The sequence below is a fragment of the Diabrotica virgifera genome, chromosome 1, assembly GCF_917563875.1.
Source record: "Diabrotica virgifera virgifera chromosome 1, PGI_DIABVI_V3a".
Lineage (NCBI taxonomy): Eukaryota > Metazoa > Arthropoda > Insecta > Coleoptera > Chrysomelidae > Diabrotica > Diabrotica virgifera.
In genome coordinates, this window is record NC_065443.1 from 89641555 (window position 1) to 89667683 (window position 26129).

A 26129-nucleotide genomic window follows, 5' to 3' on the forward strand; every position below is an offset into this window, starting at 1 on the left:
CATCAATTGTGCAAGAAAATCCTGTTGTCCAAGTAGATCCACCTGAAATTGAAAGAGAAGATCATCGAACTCCAAGTCCTTCGATCATTGATGCAAATGCAGCTGAAGTATCATCGCATTCTCCTAACTTGATGGCATCAGATACTCGCGCTATTTCAACTCCATCTCTAAACGATGATCCAATTCGTGATTCAATGCCAACAACTTCGAATGTTGCTCGTTCGAATGTCCCTTCAACTTTCAAACGAATCAACAAAAAAACCCATAGCTGCTGCAACTGCTGTATTTTCTACAGAAACGGTCCGTCCTCTACCGAAAGCAGAGCCTAGAAAAGGCACACAAAATAGAAGGAAGGTAAAGTCTGCCATATATGAAAACAACGAAAAAACTATTAAACAGAAAGAAAAAGCTAATAAGAAAGAAGATAGCAGCAGTGATGATGAAGAAGACTGCTTCTGTGTAGTTTGTGTGGAGCCTTTTTCACGAAGTAGGCCAAATGAACAAATGGATCCAATGTGTGGAGTGTAAGGCATGGGCCCACCTGGAATGCACTGGAAGCGAGGTGTTTTATGTGTGCCACAATTGTTTATCGGACTAAGATTCTTTTTGTTTTAATAATTTACTATTTTTTATGTTTAGGCTATTTTGTAACTAACATTTACTTCCAACAACAGTGTTTTAATTAACATATTGCTTGCCAAGTAATAAGCGTTTCAACTCTCCTAGACTATTGTTTCAATTTACCTCGGTAAGAGGAGAGTTGAAACAAAGTCACCAGTTGTCTTCAAATCGAGTTTTTATTGGCGAAAAGCAAAAAATAGCAGGTTTTGTCCTGACCATTTGTTAGACCAATCAACAAGGTTTCATTTAGTAAACTACAATTTCTATGTTATCACTTATTTAAAAAGTTATGGGTAAAATTATAAAAAACTGTTTCAACTCTCCTCGGTCTACCCTATATGTACTTAGTAAGTCTTGAAAATACAATCTAAAAATGTAGGCGGTACCAAAAATAATTAAAAGAACTGTACCTAAGTGGTAACATGACTCAAAAAGGTTGAGAACCGCTGCTCTAGTCTAGATACTCTACAGATAATATATTTATACCTAGTTAGGTACATATTTTGGTAAAATATTATTTTCCAGTTGTATGCAAATCAGGAATATAGATACAATAAAATCTCTAATTTTATTAATTTTTAACCAAGACAAAAATACTGCAAAGAGTAAAGAAATGCAACCAAATAGGAGGAAAAGAGGATGTCGTAGATTACAGTGGAATTGGACAAATAAAAACAGCAATGAAAAAAAACAGACCTTACTGAAGAAGACATAATATATCGTTCCCTGATGTAAAAAATGCAATAATCAAAAATATCCGATTTTATAGGAGAGACAAAAAAAACTAACTGTGCATAACTCCACTTGTATACAACTAAATATAATGTGAAAATTGCACAAGTCCCTAAAACAATTTAAATTCACGTTTCTAATAATCAATTTGTTTAATTATCATACTAATGTATCATTAAAGATTATTAAAGGTACTGGAAAAGGACATAAGATGATGGAATAACAAATAAAAATCCTCTGTTATGCTGACGACGCAATCTTAATTTCCGATAACGAGGATAACCTACAGCGAATTGCACAAACTTTCAATACAGTGGCGAAGAACTACAACATGAAAATATCAACAGCCAAGACAAAATCCCTGATAGTGTCAGGGAAACCCATAAGATGCAAATTAGTAATTATTAACAACGAACTAATTGAATAAGTCTCAAGATTCCAATATCTGGGAATTGAAATATGTAGTTATGGAGATGATAAAAAGAGCGTCCGAAAGCAAGCAAATAAAGCCAATTACGTGTCAGGGATGTCATCTGGAGAAACAAAGATATGAGGCTGAAAGGGAAAGTACGCATATACAAATCATGTGTAAGACCGATCATGACGTACACGATAGAAACAAGATGTGACACAGCAGAAACCAAGAGGATACTGAGAATATCAGAAATGAGAACGCTGAGGTCAATAACTGGGATCAATACAGAACGACAGAATAAGAGATCTCTGTAACATACAAGATATAGTACGGTGGGGAAGACATAGGCGACGAGAGTGGAATCAGCAGTGACGAGAATGGACAGCGAGAGAATAGCCCGTATAGCCAGGGATTCGAAGCCAACAGGCAAAAGACCAAGAGGAAGGCCCTTTAAAAGGTGACGAGATAGCTGGCAGTCAACATCACAGCTACGAATACAAGCTCAAAATCGGTAAGGAACAGGCCAAGAGGCCTATTATAAGAAGAAGATCATACAATGTGTTGTTTATTTGTTGTTCAGTTTAACTTGTATCCTGTAGGTACTCACCCGTTTACAATGAAGAGTTGTTATTGTATAAACATCAGAAAAAGCACCAACTATTGTAGACTTATGTCTATACTACCAACTTATATACTAGTCGACTTATGTAGACTTCATTTTCACAATTTTAGCCAAATCTAGTGAACTATATTAGAAGAAAAGAGCCATACACAGCTTTTGGATAATGCTAACAGATGCCATCAAAAGTCTAAAATTGAATATTTTGGTTTTATGCATTTTTCATGCACCTCGACACCTTACGGTATAAGAGGATCATCGATTATGTATGTATGTATCATCGATTATGTATGCATTTTTCATATTAGGTCGATGATATGACAATTGGGATGTGGTAAACCACAAACAGAATATGCTGTGTAAAGGCACAAATAAGTAATTTGTAACCACAAATTAAGAGGTCTAAAAACTAGGATATTACATACTTCTAAAGAGTGAAGCTACATAAATACAAAATACCTAATTTGCTGCCAATTATAGCTCTGAACAACTTCAATTTCCAAATCGATCAATTAGTAGGTATGTATAAAAAAGATTGAAGATACAAATATCCCATCAATATACTAACAATAAAAGGTATAGGTTCTTTAAATCCCTACATAACCATATACATTCTCAGAAGTTTGAATTATATGGATTCCTATAAAGCCTGGAAATTTTTTATGAAATTATGAAAATTGACCACTATATCTATGGATTCTTATAAAGGCTGGAAAATTTTTAAATTAAAATATTAGGATATATTGGAAGTACAGTGGAGTCCCAGTAATCCAAAATATTTGGGACTGAACTCATTTTTTTCTTAAAACACTATTTTAATAAAAAATATCAAATAATATGCCTATCATTAAATACAGTACTTTCGTTTTGAACTCAATAAGAGCCTATGATAATAAGAAGTGAGTAATGAAACCCCTAATAGATGAATACTTTCTTCTGAGACGTACGAACACTAGTTTTCAAGACAAAAAATTTATTTACGAAGAAATACCAGATCTAGAGGCTGAAGAAACTAATTTGTTACGGGACCTTGTGCAAAATATTCCTGGCTGTGACGAGGCGAATAACAATGATAGAGACCAGCGGATGATGATGGCCACGAGATATATGATGATCGGCAAATCATTGAAATGGCTACAAAACCTTCAACATCCTCGGATGAAAGTGATGGAGAAGATGTTAACAGCGGACCCCTCGAATGTAACCCACACTGTTGCCACGCCAGTAGATAGCATGTTTTTGAGATGCTTAAGGGAGAGGAATTCTTCATTAAAGCAAAGATATTTCACTATTTTTTCAAAAATGTTAAATTTAGTAAATTACTTATAAAAAACTAAATTATTACTTAGTAAAAGTACTTATATAATAGTATATTAAGTAGCCGTAGTATTAAAGTGGTTTTTAAAGTAACTGCATATTTATTTTCCCCAAATCTATTATCAAATTCTCTTTCGGATTAGCGGGACTCAGTGTTAAAATTTTTAAAGTTCACAGATGAGACATATTGAAAAATAAAGATATGGAAAACACAATTATTAAAAAAATAATATCAAAAATAGTTGTAACTATATTTATTTTACAAAGACATCTTTTATTTAAATAATACACTTTCTATTGGAAAATTCTTTTAATGGTGTTCATACCCATCGGGTAAAGCATTGCAGTGTGGATTGTGGAACAAGGATTTGTTGCCATCGCCCCATGGGAATCTCTTGGTGCGAACTCTCATGTGATCATACTTGTGGAACTCTGGGGGTTCGTGGTGACCGCTTTGGTGAGAAAGATAGCAGTTAACTGCACACAGTATAATTGATGGGAAAGCTACGAAAATGGTGAGGTTTTTCCAAATCTTATAACCACCTTCATGTCCACCAGATACGGCTGAGGGGCCTTCAATTTGGGCTGCTCTTTTTGCAGACGTTTGCATGAATCTACGAACGCCCTGGTTAAGCAAGTATGCCATTTTCACGGTTTTTTAGGACAGCCTAAAAATTACAATTATATAATATTCACTGCACAATACCTCCAAACTCAAAGATCAATGTGACAGTGGCAAGCAGGGTTGCCAGATGAAGTGAAGCCAAAATCGTGAAACTCGACTACTGAAAATCGTGTAAGTCAGAAAATGCTTAATATACCGTCCTTGAATGGTTAGGGGTCTGCGCAGTAACGAAAACTGTGTTACTGCGCATAATTATTCGCTATCGCACATGCGCGTAACCATTCAAGAACGGTTGGTGACTGGCTAATATTTATACCTTCCTAATATTTTCAGGGGATTCCCCTGTATTTTACTTTAGTGTAAATGAGTACTTAACTTGAGACTCTTCCAATGATGTTTATGTTATCATTATGGTATGTTATGATTAGGTATGAAAGTATAGATTACAAATATCCGAGGATTTCTCTTTCTTTGCAAAGTAATTTTTAAACAATACAGGGAAGTATTAAGTGAATTTTAATAAAAATGTATTAAAAACACTACTGAAAATTTTTAATGGTAAAAATCGTAAGATTTCGTACTTGATTCGTGTAATCGTGTAAAATAGGAACAAATCGTGTAATTACACGATAATTCGTGTAATATGGCAACCCTGGTGGCAAGTGACAATTGACGATGTTACATGTCACTTATATTTTTGACATGTCGTTAGTGGCACCAACAAAAAAATTATTCAAAAATTTATATCCCTATTAAGGAAAATTGGCCAAATTCAAACTTTATCATAAGTCCTAATATGATGGGTTAAATTAAAATAACTGATAATATCTGATTTTTGTTGTTTTTATACATCGCTTATTAGACGAAATTGTAAGGATAATTCAAACTCTGGCTATATACACGGCAATAATGAACTGTAAGTTGCCTACATTTGGCGTAAGGGAGTCTTGATTTTTTGAAGTTGTTGAAGTTAAATAAAGAGGTTAAGATTTTACAATAAACAATTTTGACAATTTTTCAAAATTTTATAAACAATCAAATCGACGTATCTTATTCACGTATTTGGGTCTCAGTACTTATTTTTATAATTTTAAATAAACTCGTCTCTATCTCTACAAATAGGTATTTATGAGAAAAAACTGTTATGGAATCATTTTTAAAAAGAAAAATAGACCAGCCAGGTACTTATACTTCTTTATTATTAAATAATACTGTATTAAATAGAAACTATATAATAAAAACTATAAAATATGTTTTTCAGATACTAATGGCAAAAAAATCAAAAGAGAAAACTGTCCTCACTCAGTTAAGTGTTTCAGAAAAAATCCACATCATTTCAAGGAATTTGACCATCCTCATTGTAAGTGACAGTGATATATTTTGTATAATATTTCAAAGCTTGTAAAATGATCAAAGTTATTGTAGGTCCTATCCTTAGTCACAACATATGGTGTGAAAATCTCTTCAGTTAATTTTATATGTATAGTGTTGCATCTTTCTATGTCTTTTTTTTTATAAATTAGATATACATGTATATTCAGTGGCAATTTGACTTTATGATATCTTCATTTTAAGCCTTATGTTACTGGCATTTTGATATACGTACAAAACATATATCTTATACTCATGTAAGTCCTGTATCTACAAAATGCTTTAATTTGTTTTATTCTGTAAAGATTATTTTCATGATGAAGTGCACCGCATCCCCAACAACCATTAGGCAAATTACCTTAGACTTACCAACCATGCAACTGAAGAGTGGGATACAGAATTAGAGCAAACAATTGAATATTAAGAAGATAGTGGAGATGAAGGCAATAATGATGAAATAAGAGCAGCAGCAGAAGAAGAGAAAGCATAAGAGGAGGTCAACAAATAACAGAATACTACAGTACTGACTAGATAGCAAAATTCCACATGCTAATTATGACAATTGGCCATAGGGAAAAATTTTCAAAGTTCATCACCAAAGACGAATTAAGTAGGCTCTTTTCTGGAAATTATTATTAAAGTTGGGTTACATAAATCAAATAGGGAAGATGTAACTAAGTTGTGACAATTAACTATTCTGCCAATTATTTGTGCTGTTACGTCACAAGATCTTTTTCAATTACTGTTGAGAACAGTGGCGTGCGGTGACATTTTCGGAAGAGGAAGCGATTCAATAAGGGTTTAACAAATATTTTCTTACGAGGGTCGAGATCAAAATATATACCTACTTAATAGGTGTATACCTAATGTATTACCTGTTAACTTATATGGACTAAAAACAAGAACTACAAAAAATTAGGTATAGTGTTTAACCCAGTCTGAGAGACATGCATACGCCTTGAGAATGAGATTCGGGTGATACAAATTCATTGAGGCAAGGAGGATTTACTGTTATAAGCGGGCGTCACTCCATCCTGCCCCAATGCTTCATACTATCCACTTCCCCTCCGATAGCACTCTGATGCGCTATATGGGCTCTATCAGCAAAGTGCTTATTATGTGGGAGTCCTGGATACAAGGACTCACAAACGAAATCCTACCCCGATCAATGCAGGTTAGTGACTCTAGTGACTTAGTATATCGTATATCTAGTGACTTATCATCGATCTGTACTGCTTGCTCAGGGTCGAGTCCCTGCTCCAGGCTTGGTTTCTTTAAACTTAAAAAGAAGAGTTCTATTCAAAATTGTTTTTATATTCCGATTTCGAGTTACCTTCCATAACACACGACTTTCAACAATATGACACTTACTTTCTTATACTTGAGTCCTATTCTCTTATCAACCAATGCAAATTTTTTGTCGATAACATCGTCGTAAAATTTTGGATTTTCTGATAATTGTTTAATAAATGCACTCTGTTTCAATGGATAATAGGGCTAACTTGGAAAGTCTGTCTTCACTTGTAAAATTTATTGTAAAACTTTTGATGCGTTTTAATACTGAAAAACTTCGTTCAACTGATGCACTTGTAGCTGGGATAGTTAGTACCTACTACTTAATTCACACAACTTGCCCACTTCACACAGAGACTGATTTAAACCAGTAGTATTCAAAAAATTCAACCGATTCCTAAGTATTTCTTTATCACTAATTTCAGGTGTTTTATAAATGACATTTAACTGAGAATGCAAAGCTAGATTATCAAAAAAAAATCATAATTTAATTGTACTGAATTAAATAGGTACATACCTCTGTGGGAGATTTTAATGAAATATAATTAGACATATTAAAATTACATAATTCTACATATTTTATTTCTTTAAAATTTTCAAAGTGATAATTCATTTGTTGTAGAATATTATTAAAAATTTCGATGTATAATCGTCGATAGGTCTCTCTTTCGCCGACAATATCAATCATCATTATTTTTCTTTTAGGTTCGAAGCCCATATTTTCAGCTTTATCCCAAATATTTTTGAACAGCTCATTTTTTTTAATCATCATAAGTCATCAAATTGTCTTATACAAAATGCAATGTCACTTGACTTCGTCTGTAAAATGTCGTAGGTACTATAAAATATCAGTAAAAGGAAAAATCTCAAAATGTAAAATAAAATATTAGTAAAAATATTAAGCAAAAAATTTAATTCGAGCCAATTGTACCTAAATACCTACCCCTTATAGCAGCAGTAACAGAGTCCGCATCTCGTTTTCAGAATCGGAAACGGTCGGATGAGCGCTTCTAGGCGTATCAAAATTCGCGTGAAAGGAACATGACTAGCGGGTGAGGTTATTAAACCCTGACCAATTTTTGAACGGGACAAATGCATGACAAGCAGCGATTTTGAGATGTGCTTCCGTCAGGACCGGACTGAATCGTTGAATTGTGTGCTTATTTGAGACCGTTCGTATGCGATCAATTTTTAATGTTTCAGTGCCTATTAGTTACATAATAGATTACTTAGATTAGGGAAACATTGTTGATAATTAAATACGAATTAATAATATATGTATTTTCTTATATGGAAGAATAGGGAAGCGGTGCTTCCACCGCTTCCATGGACCGCATGCCTCTGGTTGAGAATTATTAGTTTTGATGATTATAGACAGATTATATGACAGTCAACAAATAAAGCTGCTCCAATCCATGATATCTTGACCATGCTCAACATTAATTTGAAAAACAAGTACAAACCGTCAAACTGTAGAACTGTAGATGAGGAGCTATGCAGAGGATATGAAAATTTATAAGACTATACAAATCAAAGAAAATACCATTTTATAAATGCAATAAAGACAATTGATTTGTTTTTATGCCCAATTGCAAATAAAATTTGACAACTGTCAGATTTAACTAAAATGTCATGTTAGAATAAATGTTATAAATGTATATTATCACGGACTTGCCTTTTTTTCTATCATTTGTGACGCACTGAAAAATCCTCATGAAAAAAACTCTAGAACACAGTTATTCTTATACCATAATTAAGTGTAAATTAAATGCAAATTTAATGTTCCAAGAAAAAATGTATTGCTCTTTCTTTTAAAAGTTATTGCATGTTCTGCTAACTTGATAATCAAGCTAGCAGAACAGTAGTTCAAAAATTGATAAATCATTTATAATTGAATGCCAAAGTATTCTCTGAATTAAATGCTAATTTAATGTTCCAAGATTTATTGCTCTTCTTCTTTAAAACTTATTGCATGTTCTGCTAACTTGATAATCAAGCTAGCAGAACAGTAGTTCAAAAATTGATAAAACATTTATAATTGACTGCCAAAGTATTCTCTGAATTAAATGCTAATTTAATGTTCCAAGAAAAAATGTATTGCTCTTCTTCTTTAAAAGTTATCGCATGTTCTGCTAAGACATGCTATGTTCTGCTAAGAAGAGACGTAAACTTTTTCTTGGAACATTACATTTGCATTTAATTCAGAGAATACTTTGGCATTCAATTATAAATGATTTATCAATTTTTGAACTACTGCTCTGCTAGCTTGATTATAAGTTTGCAGAACATGCGATAACTTTTAAAGAAGAAGAGGAATACATTTTTTCTTGGAACATTAAATTTGCATTTAATTGAGAGAATACTTTGGCATTCAATTATAAATGATTTATCAAATTTTGAACTAGTGTTCAGCTAGCTTGATTATCAAGTTAGCAGAACATGCGATAACTTTTAAAAGAAAAGAGCAATACATTTTTTCTTGGAACATTAAATTTGCATTTAATTCAAAGAATACTTTGGCATTCAATTGTAAATGATTTATCAAATTTTTGAACTAGTGTTCTGCTAGCTTGATTATCAAGTTAGCAGAACATGCGATAACATGCAGAGCAATAAAATTTTTTTGGAACATTAAATTAGCATTTAATTCAGAGAATACTTTGACATTCAATTATAAATGATTTATCAAATTTTTGAACTAGTGTTCGGCTAGCTTGATTGTCAAGTTAGCAGAACATGCGATAACTTTTAAAGAAGAAGAGCAATAAATTTTTTCTAGGAACATTAAATTAGCGTTTAATTCATAGAATACTTTGGCATTCAATTATAAATGATTTATCAAATTTTTGAACTAGTGTTCTGCTAGCTTGATTATCAAGTTAGCAGAACATGCGATAGCTTTTAAAGAAGAAGAGCAATAATTTTTTTCTTGGAACATTAAATTAGCATTTAATTCAGAGAATACTTTTGCGTTCAATTATAAATGATTTATCAATTTTTTAACTACTGTTCTGCTAGCTTGATTATCAAGTTAACAGAACATGCGATAACTTTTAAAAGAAAAGAGCAATAAATTTTTTCTTGGAACATTAAATTTGCATTTAATTTACACTTAATTATGGTATAAGAATAACTGTGTTCTGCTGACTTTGTTCTGCTAACTTGATGGACGTAGATAATTGAATATCACCAGGCAGTGAACGCCAAGTCAATGTTGGGGAAAACACTGTTTTGAATTTCGGGAATCCATACAAAAAGATCTAGTAGAAACTTAACCACCGAAGATTTTTTCACTACACTACAATTGGCCCATACATTGAATTGTTGGCATGTGAATTTAGATGGTACAGCGAAAAAACAAGTGGGCCTACCACAAAATAAATGATGTAAAATTGAAGTTTAAATTTAATATAATTGTTACGTGTTCTTATACAGGGTGTCCAGAAACTCTACCGACAAACGGAGATAGGAGATTCTTCAGATAAATTTAAGATAATTTAACCCAATTCACTTGTACGAAAATGCTTCCCAAGGGAGCTAGAGCTCTTTGAAGATGGCGTCTTTTAATTAGTTTTTCTTAAATACCTCCAGAACGCTTCTATTTAGAAAAACAAAAATTGGTACGCGTATTTATCTTCAAGATATAAATCTAATCCATCCATTGCAAATTTCTAGTACCGATCATAGGCGTCCGTTTTGGGTAGGGCAACGGTTATTTTATCGCATAACTTTTTTATCTTTAACTTTTATGCATTTCTGATACTGGATTATTAAATTGGGAAGTATTTTAGTACTAAAAGGTACCCTTATTTTAAATCGGTAGGACACACCGTTTTCTAGAAAAATCGATTTGAAAACTTTTCGCTTTTTGAATAAAAAAAAATTTCAAAAAAAACTGTTTAGAAAGACGAAAACTGGTACATTTATTTATATTCCAGAGATAAATCGATTTCATTAATTGCGAATTTCTAGTACTGGTCATAGGCGTCCGTTTTGGGTAGGTCAACAGTTATTTTATAGCATAACTTTTTTGTCTTGAATTTTTGAGCATTTTTGACACTAGATTATTAAATTATGAGGTATTCGAGTACTAAAAGTTACTCTTACTTTATGTTGGTAAAATACTTCGTTTTTTGTTGAAAAGTTCTTTCAATTTTTTTTTCAAATTCCAAAAATTAAATACTTTCAAATCGATTTTTCTAGAAAACGGTATGTTCTACAGACTTAAATCAAGAGTACCTTTTAGTACTAGAATACCTCACAATTTAATAATCCGGTGTCAAAAATGCATAAAAGTGACGGACAAAAAAGTTATGCGATAAAATACCCGTTGCTCTACCCAAAACGCACGCCTATGACCGGTACTAGAAATTTGCAATAGATGGAATCGATTCATCTCTGAAAAGTAAATATGCATACCAATTTTCGTTTTTCTAAATAGAAGCGTTCTGGAGGTATTTAAGAAAAACTAATTTCATGACGCCATCTTCAAAGAGGTCTAGCTCCCTTAAGAAGCATTTTCGGACTAGGTGAATTGGGTTAAATTGTCTTAAAATTATCTGAGGAATCTCCTGTCTTCGTTTGTCGGTAGAGTTTCTGGACACCCTGTATACACAATCTTTTATCAATAACATAGATAAACTACAGATAGATGAAAGAGCATCGATTAAAACTTAGGATGTATAGGAACACAACAAAAAATTGTTTCCAAATGGTTCCGATCAATCTGATGAAGATTATCGAATTAAACTTTAGCTTCTTTTTCTTCTTTACATGCCATACACCAAAGTGCGTAGGTGACTGTCTCATTACTAAGGTTTTGTTCTTGACAGCGTGATACAGCTCGCCTGTGTTGTGTATTCCTGGCCATTCCTTAATATTCCTTACCAGGATAGTTGTTTGCGGCCGACTCCACTCCTACCTTCAATCTCCACCTTTACTTTAGCTAACCTTTGTTTTTTTTTCTCATATAGTATTGAAGCTAATAGATATGGGTAGCCCTGTTGAAATACCAAGTGATTTTCCACAACCACAACAAGTTTATTTGGAACAAATCGAGATGCTTCAGTCACTTTTAAAGACTTCTCATTTAAAAGACATACAAAACCTACCAGGCAGCTCAACTAGTGCAGAAAAAAAGCCTGAGAAGCAAGAAAAAAGTAACTCTAGTACAAAAACCAGTCCAGCAAAGACTCAGAAAGGAAAAAATATTGCTCCAAAGTCAAGTACAGTTCTAGAGGAGGATCATGTGGAAGTTGTGCATATTTTAGATAGTCCTATATTGAAAAAATCTGGCCACGAAACAATGATGGAGAAAATAGAAAGGATGGCACCTTACAGTGTATTTTTTACCACAATCATTAAAGCTCCCGAGACTAAAAGACAAGAAAACGCCATAACATTTACAGGTAATCATTAATGTTGATTATTTGAATGAGTAATCAAATGAATACATAAAATAATAATGATATTGAAATTTTGTATCAATTCTCATAATATACCTATAATTTTTTATCTTCATTTATTTTTTTTTAGATTTACTGTGTCCAAGTTTAGGAATCTTAAAAAATTCTCTACAAATTAACTTCATGATTGATATAGATTGGTTGTTAAAGCAATATAAAGAAAGAGGTCTGAGGTGAGGAGCTAATAAACAATGAAGAAAAAGAGTAATATAATCCTTTCTGTATTTTTCAGCTCAAAACCTCTTACCATTTTATATGGGGATGATTGGCCTGATATGGAAAAATTTATAAAGATGTTTTGTCCCAATGTTACTAGTAAACTTGTTAAAATGAAAGATCCCTATGGATGCCATCATTCGTAAGTATTTTTAGTTTTGAAAGGGGGGTTTTAAGTTATTTTCATTATAAAATATTAAAAAACTCATTGGTTGCTTAGTAGCTATTTCTTACATTTGTTTTTAAGAGGAATATACTTTCGGTGATTCAGAAAATTTCTAAAGTTATTTAATCAAAAGTACAATATATTATCCTTAACACGATATAGGTAGATAATTAATTAATGGATAAAACTACTCAGAAATATACAAGGTAACTAGAACAAGTAGCTTCTCATCTAGGGGCTCATTAAGACACTTTTAATTAGAGGGTTGGAAATGTGTTATTGAAGAGGTGGGACTTAAGGTTAGCAGGTCAAAATGGAGACTATACGTGGTTGGGAGGAATAGCAATGGTTTTAATATCGAATTTATCATCATCATCAATCAGCCCTGATGTGTCCATTGTTGAACATAGGCCTCCTCCAGATATTTCCATCTTCTTCTGTTCTGATGCTAGCGTGTGTTGACACCAGGGTGTTGAAATATGTTTTGGAAAAACAGTACATTTACAAATACTAACAGATTTGGACACTAGAATATTGAAACCAGCGAGCTTTTGTAGTGGCTATACATGTCAGATGCTAACAGTTATTGACACTGAATATAAATACCTATTTCTGTGGAAAAATATTTAAATGATTTAGGTACTAATAAACAATTCAACGTTGTTCGGATATTAAAAATATATACAGTAATCTCCACCCTACTAGATACATAGGAACATTGAGCTTTTACAATCCTGGACCCTTCACTCGTTGCAATGTTTATTTTTACGTTTAGTGACGTTTAGAACGCCAGAGAATGTATAGAAACTGAATATTAACATAGAAAGTTTACAAATAATAGACCAGCTGTATTTGACGTTTAAAGTTGTCATTTTGTTAAAATTGTAAAAGTTTTAAAGTTTTCTAATATTGTTGGTGTTTGAATAAAGTTATTTTAAAGCAGAGGAATAATACTATTAATTAATGTATTTTTGTATGGAAACAAATATATTTTTTGTATGAAAAAATAATTATTTTGAATAGTTTCTTGACACGAATGAAAGTCACATCTGGGAAAGAACAGAATTAGCCCATAAGCATAGCAATTAGGTACCTACCCATGTATAGCGTGGAGCTTACTGTATGTTAAGACAAAAGAACAACTTAAAAAATAATATTAGGTTAATGAGCAGATCTACGCCCTTTAACGTTAGGTAGGTTCTATGTGATGTTTCTCATCAGGTTTCTAGTTCTTTTCTTCCTTTTGCTGCCTCGGTTTTGGACGGATGCGGGCGTTCAGATTGAATCCTACGAGATCCGCAAGACAATCCTTCACGATGTTTTTTTCTGCTGACAGTAGTTGGTTGAACCTTAATTTTTCTGCCTTTAAATAGGGGCTGATTATTGACTGACGTGCAAAAATCAAAAAAATCTGAGCGGTTATCGATTTTCTTTAGTTTATTGTTAAATAGCCCTAGCATTTTCTTCATGTGATTGCCTTGATTGGAAGTAATTATGTTCCTCATGTTTTCTATGTTTTTCTCGAAATTATTCATTTGTCTTTACAACTTTCATTATCAGAAGGATAATTTTGCTTTTGGCAAATTTTTAACAGAAACATTTATGTTTGTACTCATTTATGTAAACTGTGTAAAGCGTGACAAAGCTAAATGGAATAAATTCAATATTTCGTGAACATTAACATTAACATGATTATTTATACAGGGTGTACAATTTTTTTTACTTAAATTAATTAATACAAAAAGAGGAGTGTGCGTAATTTATTTAATTAAAAATACATTTTGCTGCTGTGAGAAACCAGAAAAAATGTTTATGTCACAAATAAACATAATTAAATGTTCAAGCTGCCACCCACCTGCCTCTTGACAGTTTGAACATTTAGTTTAAGATAAAAGCAATGTTTATTAGTGAAATAATGATTTTTATTTGTTTTCTGACAGCAGTAAAATGTATTTTGAATTAAATAAATTACGCACATTCTTCTTTTTGTGTAAATTAATTTAATTAAAAAATTTTTTTGGACACCCTGTATCAACAAGTATGTTAATAAAATAAAAATGTATATCATTTTTATTTAGTTGCAATGCGAAGGCAAAACAATCTTATTTTTCACTTAGAATACGGAGCGCAGTCCAGCACTCTTAATCGACGAATTTCGACTCTTATAGGAGTCATCATCGGAGAGGCGTAGGCCTGCTGCTCTCTACTCGAAGTGACCAACCATGAAAGTTTATCCCCACGCTGCAACTGACGTGTATGGATTAGGTGGCTAACGTCATCTGGCAATTGAAAGGTAAAGTTTTCAATCCTAATAGCAACATTAATAAGTACAATATATGTTAATGTTTACCTTACCTTTTAAGTATGTTAATGTTTACATTACTGAATAGAGAATTAAATTACCTTTCAAATGAGCTAGCACACGACCCCTATTCTTATTGAAAAAATCATCGATTTCGTCATCACGCCTACACGGATGACGTCACTAGTATGATATATATGCCAAAAAATCTTAATTGAAAAATAAAAATTGACCTGTTTCGCGATTTATTTCCAAACTCGTTCATTCACGAAATACTGAATGTATTCCATTTGGCTTTGCCACGTTGTATATCCTCCCAACATATTTCGCAAACCAGCAACGCGACAACCGCCATTTAAAAGCAGTGTCAATAGCCGTTAGCATATGTACATGTATAGACACTACAAAAGCTCGCTGGTTTCAACACGCTGGTGTCCAAATCTGTTAGTATTTGTAAATGTAGTGCTTTTCCAAAACCTACCAGATTTCAACACCCTGGTGTCAACACACGCTAGCATCTGTAAAAAATATGCGTCCCGCCTATCTCCACTTTTGCCTTGTAGTACGTTCAATGATATCTTCCACTCCGGTTCTTCTACAAACTTCCTCTATCGTACAGTAAACTAATTACAGTAAACTTTGCATCTGGGTCTTTTCGCCGTCTTCCTAGTTTTACTAGAGATGTAGAGCTGTTTTGCATCTCAAAGGTGAAATTACTGCATCGCGGTGATTTCCCTTAAATGGCAGGCTTGTTGATTTTTGTTTCAGAGTTGGGACTGCATAGCTACACTGATGAAGCATAAGATGCAGAAATAGCTATCTGTAGATGGTGGTCCAGCTCTGAATCAAATTAAAACAAAACTGCCTTTCCCCCTTCCCCCTTCTTCTATCGAATTGCTTGGAGAACACTAGGACCAGTAGAAGAATTTAAATATCTGGTTTTACATAACGGAAAATGGGACACTAGATCGAGAAATTGCCTTCAGGATGATAAAGACTGGTTGGTTTAACTGCCGCATAAGTATAAAACTCTAAAAAGTTGCGCTTACTTGTTCCTCACGTTGTTTGCTTCAACATACCTGTGCGAATCCTCATATTCAAAAATGAAATATGCAAAAAATTTGTACCGATCCTGACTCACTGATTCGCACCAGGACGAAGTGACGTTTTAGTCCTGTCGCCAGGGGGGGTACAACGGCCTCGTTAATTCAGATGGACTTACCCAAGTTTTTTTTATGTATTTTGACCCGTAGAACACGAATTTTTTGGGTAACAGTTGATCCGGATGTCGATAAGATTGTTATAGACCAAGAACTTGAGGAATCAAATAACAGCGATTTTTGGCAAAACAAAACAATATTTTGTATTTTTTGGGTCATTTTAAGCAAAAAATATTTCTACAAGTTTTTTAGTAGGATGCACAGTTTTCGAGATAAACGCGGTTGAACTTTGAAAAAATCGAAAAACTGCAATTTTTAAACCCGAATAACTTTTGATTAAAAAATAAAATAGCAATTCTGCTTAGCGCCTTTGAAAGTTCAAGTCAAATTATGTCGGTTTTGATTATTTGCATTGCTAAAAATTTATTGTGTTATTGTTAAACAAAGCTACAAACAACTAGTGCGTGAGTGATGTTTCTATGATTTCTCATTTAAAATCGAACGAGTAGGTAGAATAGGTACTAGTGCAATCAAGACTATTTCTACGTTACATGCGTTAAAACGCATGTAAAAGCACGGGAAACCCTACGTGTTTATAGCTTTGTTAAACAATAAAAAAATAAATTTTTACCAATGCAAATAATCAAAACCGATATAATTTGACTTAAACTTTCAAATGCGGTAAGCAGACTTGCTATTTTATTTTTTAATCAAAAGTTATTCGGGTTCAAAAATTGCAATTTTTCGATTTTTTTAAAGTTCAACCGCGTTTATCTCGAAAACTGTGCATCCTACGAAAAAACTTGTAGAAATATTTTTTACTTAAAATGGCCCAAAAAATACAAAATATTGTTTTGTTTTGCCAAAAATCGCTGTTATTTGATTCCTCAAGTTCTTGGTCTATAACAATCTTATCGACATTCGGATCAACTGTTACCCAAAAAATTCGTGTTCTACGGGTCAAAATACATAAAAAAAACTTGAGTAAGTCCATCTGAATTAACGAGGCCGTTGTACCCCCCCTGGCGACAGGACTATTTTGAGAGTGGCTTGTAGTAATTCCTACCAGATTTATCAAAAATGAAGTGGCTCGAACTAAACTGTTTACGTCAAGCCACAGCGAAAAGCGGAACTTCTTGGTCAAGCGGCAACCTTGCCGCAACGTCGCCAAAATAAAATTATTCAACGTAGAGTAAAACTCGGAAAACCACAGAAATCACATATAGCTCCCGATATAATAATATACTACTTCAGCTAAATTGCAAATTGTTACAAAAGGGTTCTCAAGGGGATATCTAAGTATCGAATCAAATCTTGATATAGAGTCTGATCATACTCCTGTAGTAGCAACTGTACATTCAGGAATTAAAGAAAAAGGGCCTCTGCCCAAGTTGCACAATTACAAGACCAACTGGTAAGCTTTCAGAGAAAGGGTTGAAGCAAATATTGAACTAAACGTATCACTAAAGTCACCAGAAGAACTAGAAAAAGTAATCCAAAATTACACAACAACGATTCAGGAAGCTGCATGGAAATCAACACCTCCACCAACAAAAGCAAAACAAAAAATTAATTGTCCAATAAATGTCAGAGCAAAAATAATTGAAAAAAGGTATCTGAGTAGAACTTGGAAGCAAACTAGACATCCAGATGACAAGTTAAGGCTCAATAGAGCAGCACGACAATTGAAGGAACTACTAAAACAACTAAACAAAAACAGCCTTCAAGAATACCTAGAAAATTTAACGCCGAAGGCTACAAAAAAATTAAAACAGCAACATCGTCATATCCCACCAATTAGAAAATCTAACGGAACATGGGCCAGAACAAACAATGAAAAGGCAGAAACTTTCGGCGAATACCTAGAAGAAGTTTTCAAACCTATACCAGCTGCTGCAACAAATAACGATCAAGAAATTTACAATTTCCTACAGAACCAAACCCCGACAGGAGAAAACACACTACACGTTTCACCCAAAGAAGTTCAAAACATAATCAACAATAATCTAATAAAAAAGAAAGCACCTGGCTATGACTTAATCACAGGTGAGGTAATTAAAAATCTACCTACCAAAGCAATTAAAATGCTAACTCAATTGTGTAATGCGGTACTAAGGCTAAAACACTTCCCAATCCAATGGAAAATTGCGGAAATTATCCCTATACAAAAATTAGGAAAACCTCCAAATGAGCCCACTTCATATCGACCAATTAGTTTAATGCCAGTAATGTCTAAGATCATGGAAAAAATAATAGAAAAAAGACTTCTACAAATACTAACAGACAGAAATATGATACCCGACCACCAATTTGTCTTTAGGAAAGAGCATGGTACCGTCGAACAAGTTCACAGAGTGGTCAATGTTATAAATAAAACATTTGAAGAAAAAAGTTACTGTTCAGCAGCATTCCTCGATGTTAGCCAGGCTTTTGATAAAGTTTGGCATCAAGGACTGTTGTATAAGCTGAAAAAGAACTTACCAGAGGAACTATATACACTTCTTAAGTCGTATTTATCAGTAAGATACTTTCGAGTGAAGTTTGAGTCAGCGTTTACAAAACTATATCCCATCAGATCAGGGGTACCGCAAGGAAGCGTTCTGGGACCACAACTGTATCTGATTTACACAGCAGACTTACCCACAAATCGTGATACAACGACCACCACCTTTGCAGACGATACTGCAATCCTAGCAGTACACAAAAATCCCGTCGAAGCTGCTGCAAAACTCCAGAGAGTATTAAATCAAATAAATACATGGGCACAAAATTGGAGAATTAAATTGAATGAACAAAAATCAAACCATATTGTTTTTACAAAATGTCACGGTGAATCACCTACAGTAACAATAAATAATAAGGTAATTCCCTCAGTTACCGCTGTAAAATATCTGGGCATGCACTTGGACAGGGGATTAACCTGGAGAACGCATATATGGAACAAACGGAAACAACTGGGCATAAAATTTAGTAAGCATTATTGGCTTCTAGGGCGTAAGTCTAAGCTCACGACAAGAAATAAACTGCTAGTCTACAATGCAATATTCAAATCAGTCTGGGCATATGGTCTGCAGCTCTGGGGAACAGCATCCAAGTCGAATGTATCCATAATTGAGAGATTCCAGTCCAATGTGTTACGTTCAATAATCGATGCTCCGTGGTTTGTTACTAACAGGGATATTTACAATGATCTGGAAACGAAAACCGTCAGTGAAGTGATAGTGGAGTTAAGTGCAAAATATATCGTACGTCTTGAAAGCCACGCGAATGTGCTTGCAATTAATTTGTTAGACAACAGTCAGGAAACAAAACGGTTAAAGAGACAGACACCATTAGATTTACCGCACAGACATTAATATTGTTACAGTAGCTAAGTTAATATATGTAATACAGTAATTTAATATTATCTCTATAGAGATGTGTGGCGCTGGTCACAATCTCTTTATGCCATTATTTCTCAGATAAAATGTGCCTATTGTTATATGTTATAACAGATTGTCTAATAAACAAAAAAAAACCTAAATTGCGGCCCGCAACCTGTGGCAATAGCTACAATGCTACTATATGGGCCCAGAGAAAAAAAAGGTTGAGTATCGCTGACTTGGAGAGATAGGTTTAAGAGTAAGGAACAGCGATCCCTGAAAAGGAAAAGGTGAGGAAAAATAGAGTAAATACAGGAAAAAGAATACAGTTAAATAATTCAGCTGATTATAAATAGATTATCTCGCTGTAGTTCTCTTGCCATACTTGGTCAAGTCCAGATTATCACAAATCTTGGTGTTCCATTATCTGACGTCTGTGGAATAGTCAAATCTTTTTTGTCACTTACAACAAGGTGACATTCGAAATCAGTATGTGAATAACTTATTTTTTTATTATTTTAGCAAGATCGGTATTTATGTATATGAAGATAACTCAATCAGGATAGTGGTGTCCACAGCTAATCTATACTATGAAGACTGGAATCACTATAATCAAGGGTAATGTATTCGTATTTTTTATTTAAGGTAGGTACAGTTGTTCCAACGGATATTTGCACAAACGTAATGATTGATTTGCAGATAAGTTAAATCAAAACATTCAGCGAAACGTATGTCGGCATGTACACTTCCCCGTCATAAAAAACTGGTACACTTTTTTTCCCAGTGTAAACCTGTGTTCAGACTGGACACAATGGTTCGTGAATCACGGCGTTGTTGCCATAACAGATAACGGAATTTCACTAAATCTAAGTACAAAAAAATGACTTTTAAAAATGTATAAAGGTTTTAGATAGGTATTATTTTTATCACTACCAATTTACCATCATAGAAGAAACCTGGAAAAGCTTGGACGAAGATGAAAATTTATAAATAAATTTATTTCTCAGTGCCCAGAAGATGAACAAGAAGTGATTAAATGGAGTTATGACAAAATATTAATATTTCAGCAGTTTCGAATTGTAATACATATATTTAAATTCCACACTTGTTCACTGTAAAAGTTATTCATATTGTATTAATTTCAAATCATTTTTTTTATTTTTCCCGTGTGTTTATTCTAGTAGGTACTTATCCCACAACTCAATAGAGTTTTGTATCTACAGTACAATTTACGAGAAATGAATCACGCTTATCGATTTTAATTTAAACATAATAATTTAAAGTTATGTCTAGATTTATTAGGTAACTATCATTATTCTTGAATTGAAATATTTTCATAAATTATAATAAAACACCAATCAATGTATGGGTACTTAATTGAGATGACTAACAACGTTGCCCTAGAAATTAGAATGACACGTTTGACAAGATCAACTTACACAACTTGAAAAACACGATTTTCGGTTATAGGTCTGGATCCCGCGTATGAAAAAAAAGTTGATTAATAGCAAGCTGAAAATTTGTTAATAGCTTAAGGGTGTCTAGTTGGATAAACTTTGATATATGGGAACACTGTAACAGGGGCAGTTTTAATTGTGGAACAGGTTAAAAATTTGGAATGGTCAGAACACGAAAACGGTACATTTATTTTGTCCGACAGAACAGACATAAACTCTCCGAACAGAGATTAAACTCTCATGCAAAAATCAGACTGCTATTTATCACCTGTCATAATTCCTGTCATTTGACATATTCTACATGTTCCACTCATTAAAACGCCAATTTGGTGATAAATAGCAGTATGATTTTTGCATGAGAGTTTAATCTCTGTTCGGAGAGTTTAAGTGTGTTCTGTCGGACAAAATACATGTGCCGTTTTCGTGGTCTGACCGTTCCAAATTTTTAACCTGTTCCACAGTTAAAACTTCCCCTGTTCCAGTGTTCCCATATATCAATGTTTGCCCGACTAGACACCCTTAAGCTAATAACAAATTTTCAGCTTGCTATTAATCAACTTTTTTTTTCATACGCGGGATCCAGACCTATTATAAGAGTTGTACCAGTTTTTTTTACGCGAAGTGTACTATCAATGTAATTATTAGGAAATGGTTTTTCCGATGGACGTATTTTATAAAGATATTTTATTGATAACGTAGTATGAAATAAACACTTCTGTTGTATGTAGGTATATGAATTTATTACAAATTATTTAAAATTTATCCAAAAGGTAATGTAAAATCACAAAAAACACAAAACGTTTTCGGTCTAAACTGACCATTTTCAGTGTGAAGACCAACTTCTGTAGAATATGTGAAAACCTTTCAATTACATTAACATATTTAACATTATAATCAATGCGACATTAATAGTATGATACAGTTGATCCAAAAGATGGCATAACCCAGACATCCAAAGTGAAAGTTATCCTCCAACACCAAATTGTTTTATATGGTCCACATAATGTTCAGGAAAAAGTCACACCATTTTGAGCGCCGGGTTTGGGGTAGGGATGGGAAAAACCTACCGGTTTTTTTACTTCGCAATAACCGGTTTTACCGGTTGTTTTTTTTGTCCCGGTTATAACCGGTTTTTTCTTTTTAAAGAAATAACTGGTGATAAACCGGAGAAGTTATTATACTTACTTACTTTACTCCTCTTGATTCCATTTGGAACATAGGGCCTCTACAGTCCCCCTCCATTCATCTCTGTTTCTGGCCAGGGCTTTCACTTCTTTCCATGTTAACCCATTGTCTTCTAGCTCTCTGGTAATATTTCTTTTCCAGGATGTCATTGGTCTGCCTTGTTTTCTTTTTCCAGTTGGTTGGTAATCCAGGGTTTGTTTGGTTATATCATCTTCATTTTTCCTTAATGTGTGTCCAATAAACTTCCATTTGCGTCTGTTTCAGTGTTGCCAATCTGCGGATAATTATCCGATTTGCGTACCTTTTTGAGAGTTTTCGTATCTTCTTCGTACCTTTACATAAATCGGATATTTGCGGATATTTTTCAGTGTATCTACCATCGACTAAAACTTTCTCATCCATATATTCTCAACACCAACATTAATTTTGTTTGGTTCCACCCAAAATTTTATAAATAGCCTATACTGGATGAATGTTAGTGACATCCGATACTTTTCGTCTTTTGACAAAAGGGACATGTGCCGATTCTTTTGTTTAGAATTTAAATGCACAAGTGCATCCACTTAAGGCATACTAATCCAATTCAAATTTCAAAAACCGTCTGCCGTCCGATGTTATTTATGAGTTTTTAGTTTTTAGTCTTTAAACTTATGAAAGCTAATTCACGTAAGATTTAGTTTTATTTTCATTTTATGTAGTGCAGTGCTTAAGTAAACCTCTCGTCTGTTGAAATAATTTTGGTTTGTGAAAATACTTTTTATAATGGATAAATAATGGTCAATAAAAAATGTTAAGGTGGGTAAAAATTTTTACTAACGTGTGGATATTGAAATATAATAATGAATTTGTTTTAGACCAAATCAAATAATAAAAAAAATATTGCTGAAAAGCAGCCATGCCTGAACAACAGGTAATTAGTAGTAGTAAAATAATTAAGACTTCACTATATAATATACGGGTGTTTTATTACTAATTGGACATATTTTAACTATATTATAATGATGAGCTTATACAGTATGAAAGGTACTTATGGAATAAAATTATTTGTGTCCTTGTTTTAAAGAATTATAAAAAACGCTGGGACCCGTCGATTTTAATATATAAAAGTGCACTTTTTAAATATAAATTTAAATCTACAGGGTGATTGACGCAAGCCTGGCAGAGTCCATATGTTTTATTTTTATTGGCACACCCTATATATTTAACGAAATATAATTAACAATAATGCAGGGTGAAATTTTGAAATTAGAAAGTATCTACTTATGGAATAAAATTGTTTGTGTACTTATTTTAGAAAATTATTAAAAAATTCTGTGACCCGTTAACTTTTAAATTCAAATGGGCGCTTTATAAATATAGATTTAAATATACAGGATGCGTCACGAAAGTCTAGCATAGTCCATGATCTTTAGTTTTAATGAATAACCCAGTATAATTTTGTGTTATTAGAAGCTACTTAACAACCTCATCTCAAAAAAGTGTATTATGTAGGTTCTATTATGAATAATACAAGGTGAATTTTGAAACTATTTAAAACTTTTGTCAAGACATTAAATACAAAACCCAATATATATTAGTAGTTTCCAAATAAAGTAGTTTCTAAGAACATCAAACTTCTAAAAAATACAGGGTGTTTCATTAAAATGGACAGGATAATGTACTATGCTAGACTTGCGTGAATCACCCTGTATATTCAAATTTATATTTAAACAGTGCATATTTGAATTTAAAATTTGGGGTATCCTAGGGTTTTTATAATTTTTAAAATAAGGACACAAAACTACATTATTTCATAAGTGGTTCCATACATTATAATTTCAAAAATCTCACCCTGTATTATTCATAATTATCATACATTATATAATTCATTGAAATCAGGTTGCTAAGCAGTTTTTAAAAATATAAAAATATATTCATTTTACGTATCTTGCTGAGATTGCTAAATCCTTATTGGTTAATTGATGTTTATTAAGAATAAAATTGTAAAATAAAACAATTAATAATTTAATAAATAATAAATGATTTAATTTCTATTCGATAGATAATAAAGAATAATATCACCTATAGATAATAATATCATTTGTAGAATACCAAATGTAAAGTTCAAAAGATTTTCCAGATTTATCGGACATGAGATGTAGTTAAATCGGTTCTTTTTTGTAAAGTTCTATCAAATCTAATATCTTAAACAAAACCATTTCATCAAAACATGCTATACCTAATTATATTTATGATTTTTTTGAGAAATGTAATGGTACTATGCAGAAAAAAACTTTCCGGCACAGAATCGTCACTTTTCTGCACACTCCTGTCGGTTATTCTGTGAGAAAATATTAAGTTTGTTAACATAAAATTGTGCAGAAAAATCCATTTGGAATAGTGGTTGTAGAAAAATCTACTTATTTGAAACTAGTAATATCTAGATATCTACTAATTAACTCAAATATCCTTCAAATTTTTTGCCTATAAAAATTATTTAGTCGGGCATTAACGTTGAACGCACCACGGGTATTATGGATAATAACTTTGATACCTTTATAACTACAAGATTGTCAAATACATTTCTATTGTTTTAGTTGTAATAAATCTTTAATTGTTAAAAGAGCGTAGGCGCAAAATTTCGGACCAATAATCTTTAAACGTATTCATTTTTTTCGAATCCTGAGAAAACTAATAAATATTTTTGAAACATTTGAACGCAGAATGAAAGATTACATTATTACCGAGGGCTTAAAGTCCCTTAGAATAAACAAAATGTTTCTTTTGAATGAGATATTTGAAATTAAAAATCACACCCAATATTCTCTTTTGCTTTTACCCCTGTAACATATTAGAATAAAACTTATAGAAATCTTCAGGGACTTTCGGTCCTCGGTAATAATGTAATCTTTCATTCTGCGTTTAACTTTTTAAATAATTTTTATTAGCTTTCTCAGGACTCGAAAAAAATAATGCATTTTAAAAGCATTGACCAGAAATTTTGCGCCTATGCTATTAATGTAGCTGTAGTTTATTTTGTATTGATTTATTTATTATTTATTTTTCCAGTACCTAGTTTAAGGTAGGTAGTTATTACGTTTTAATAAAATAATATTTAAAAGTGTTTTTTTTTTTACTTAAATAATTATAATAAATTAATATAACGATCCAAATAATGAAATATTTAGATTTATTTATATATTTAGAATTTAACACTTACGATAATACAAAATACGAATAATATAATAATAGTAAGTAAATAGTATCATACATACATGAATTAGGTAATAATCAGCTAGGATACGAGATTTTCATCTATAAACGAAAATTTTTAAACTGTGAAATAGAGAATCCACTAGATTAAAGAGCCGGTTGTTCGAACGCTAATCACAAATGGAATCAACTGATCATTATCAAATATTTAATTATTGTCAATGTCAACTTTGATTGGGTTGCTGAAAACATAATTGATTACAATTATGAGATTAATTGATTAATTAATCAATTAGGTTAATAATTGTTACTTTAATTGATTATTAATAATTAATTAATCAATCAGTTATGTTAATTATCATAATGATAATTGATTACAATGAACTAAAAGAATAACATTGGCAACATTGATTTTAATAAAAGAATAATTTTTTACCTAGCGTACCTTTTCGTGACAAATCGGATATTTTTAGAGCGATCATCGGATAATTTAGAGAAATGCGATTGGCAACACTGGTCTGTTTATCGTTTTGGCTATCGGCTCTTGATTAGTTTTTCTCCAAAGTTCCTTGTTACTTATCCGATTTGGCCAATATATTTGCAATATTCGTCTAAGGCATCTATTTACAAA

The 26129-nt window shown here is 32.5% G+C and overlaps 2 protein-coding genes across 2 annotated transcripts in view; one reads left to right on the forward strand and one right to left on the reverse strand.

The window, feature by feature from the left end:
* Positions 1–3943: 3943 nt before the first annotated feature.
* LOC114325872 (cytochrome c oxidase subunit 6A, mitochondrial) lies at positions 3944–4527 on the reverse strand. The gene has a single exon (XM_028274005.2). It carries the CDS (start codon positions 4348–4350, stop codon positions 4015–4017), a length of 336 nt encoding a protein of 111 aa, XP_028129806.1. The 5' UTR covers positions 4351–4527; the 3' UTR covers positions 3944–4014.
* Positions 4528–5283: 756 nt separating this feature from the next.
* Positions 5284–26129, forward strand: part of LOC114325871 (probable tyrosyl-DNA phosphodiesterase) — a 44139-nt gene continuing 23293 nt past the window's right edge. Inside the window, exons 1-6 of the mRNA XM_050642302.1 lie at positions 5284–5510; positions 5591–5689; positions 11967–12401; positions 12529–12631; positions 12691–12816; positions 20187–20282. Coding sequence (XP_050498259.1) covers positions 5474–5510; positions 5591–5689; positions 11967–12401; positions 12529–12631; positions 12691–12816; positions 20187–20282 — 896 coding nt within the window. The 5' untranslated portion in view covers positions 5284–5473. The remainder of the gene's footprint in view (positions 5511–5590; positions 5690–11966; positions 12402–12528; positions 12632–12690; positions 12817–20186; positions 20283–26129) is intronic.

Coding starts and splice junctions, on each gene's coding strand:
- LOC114325872 (XM_028274005.2), bottom strand. CDS start 4,350: ATGGCATACTTGCTTAACCAGGGCGTTCGTAGATTCATGCAAACGTCT.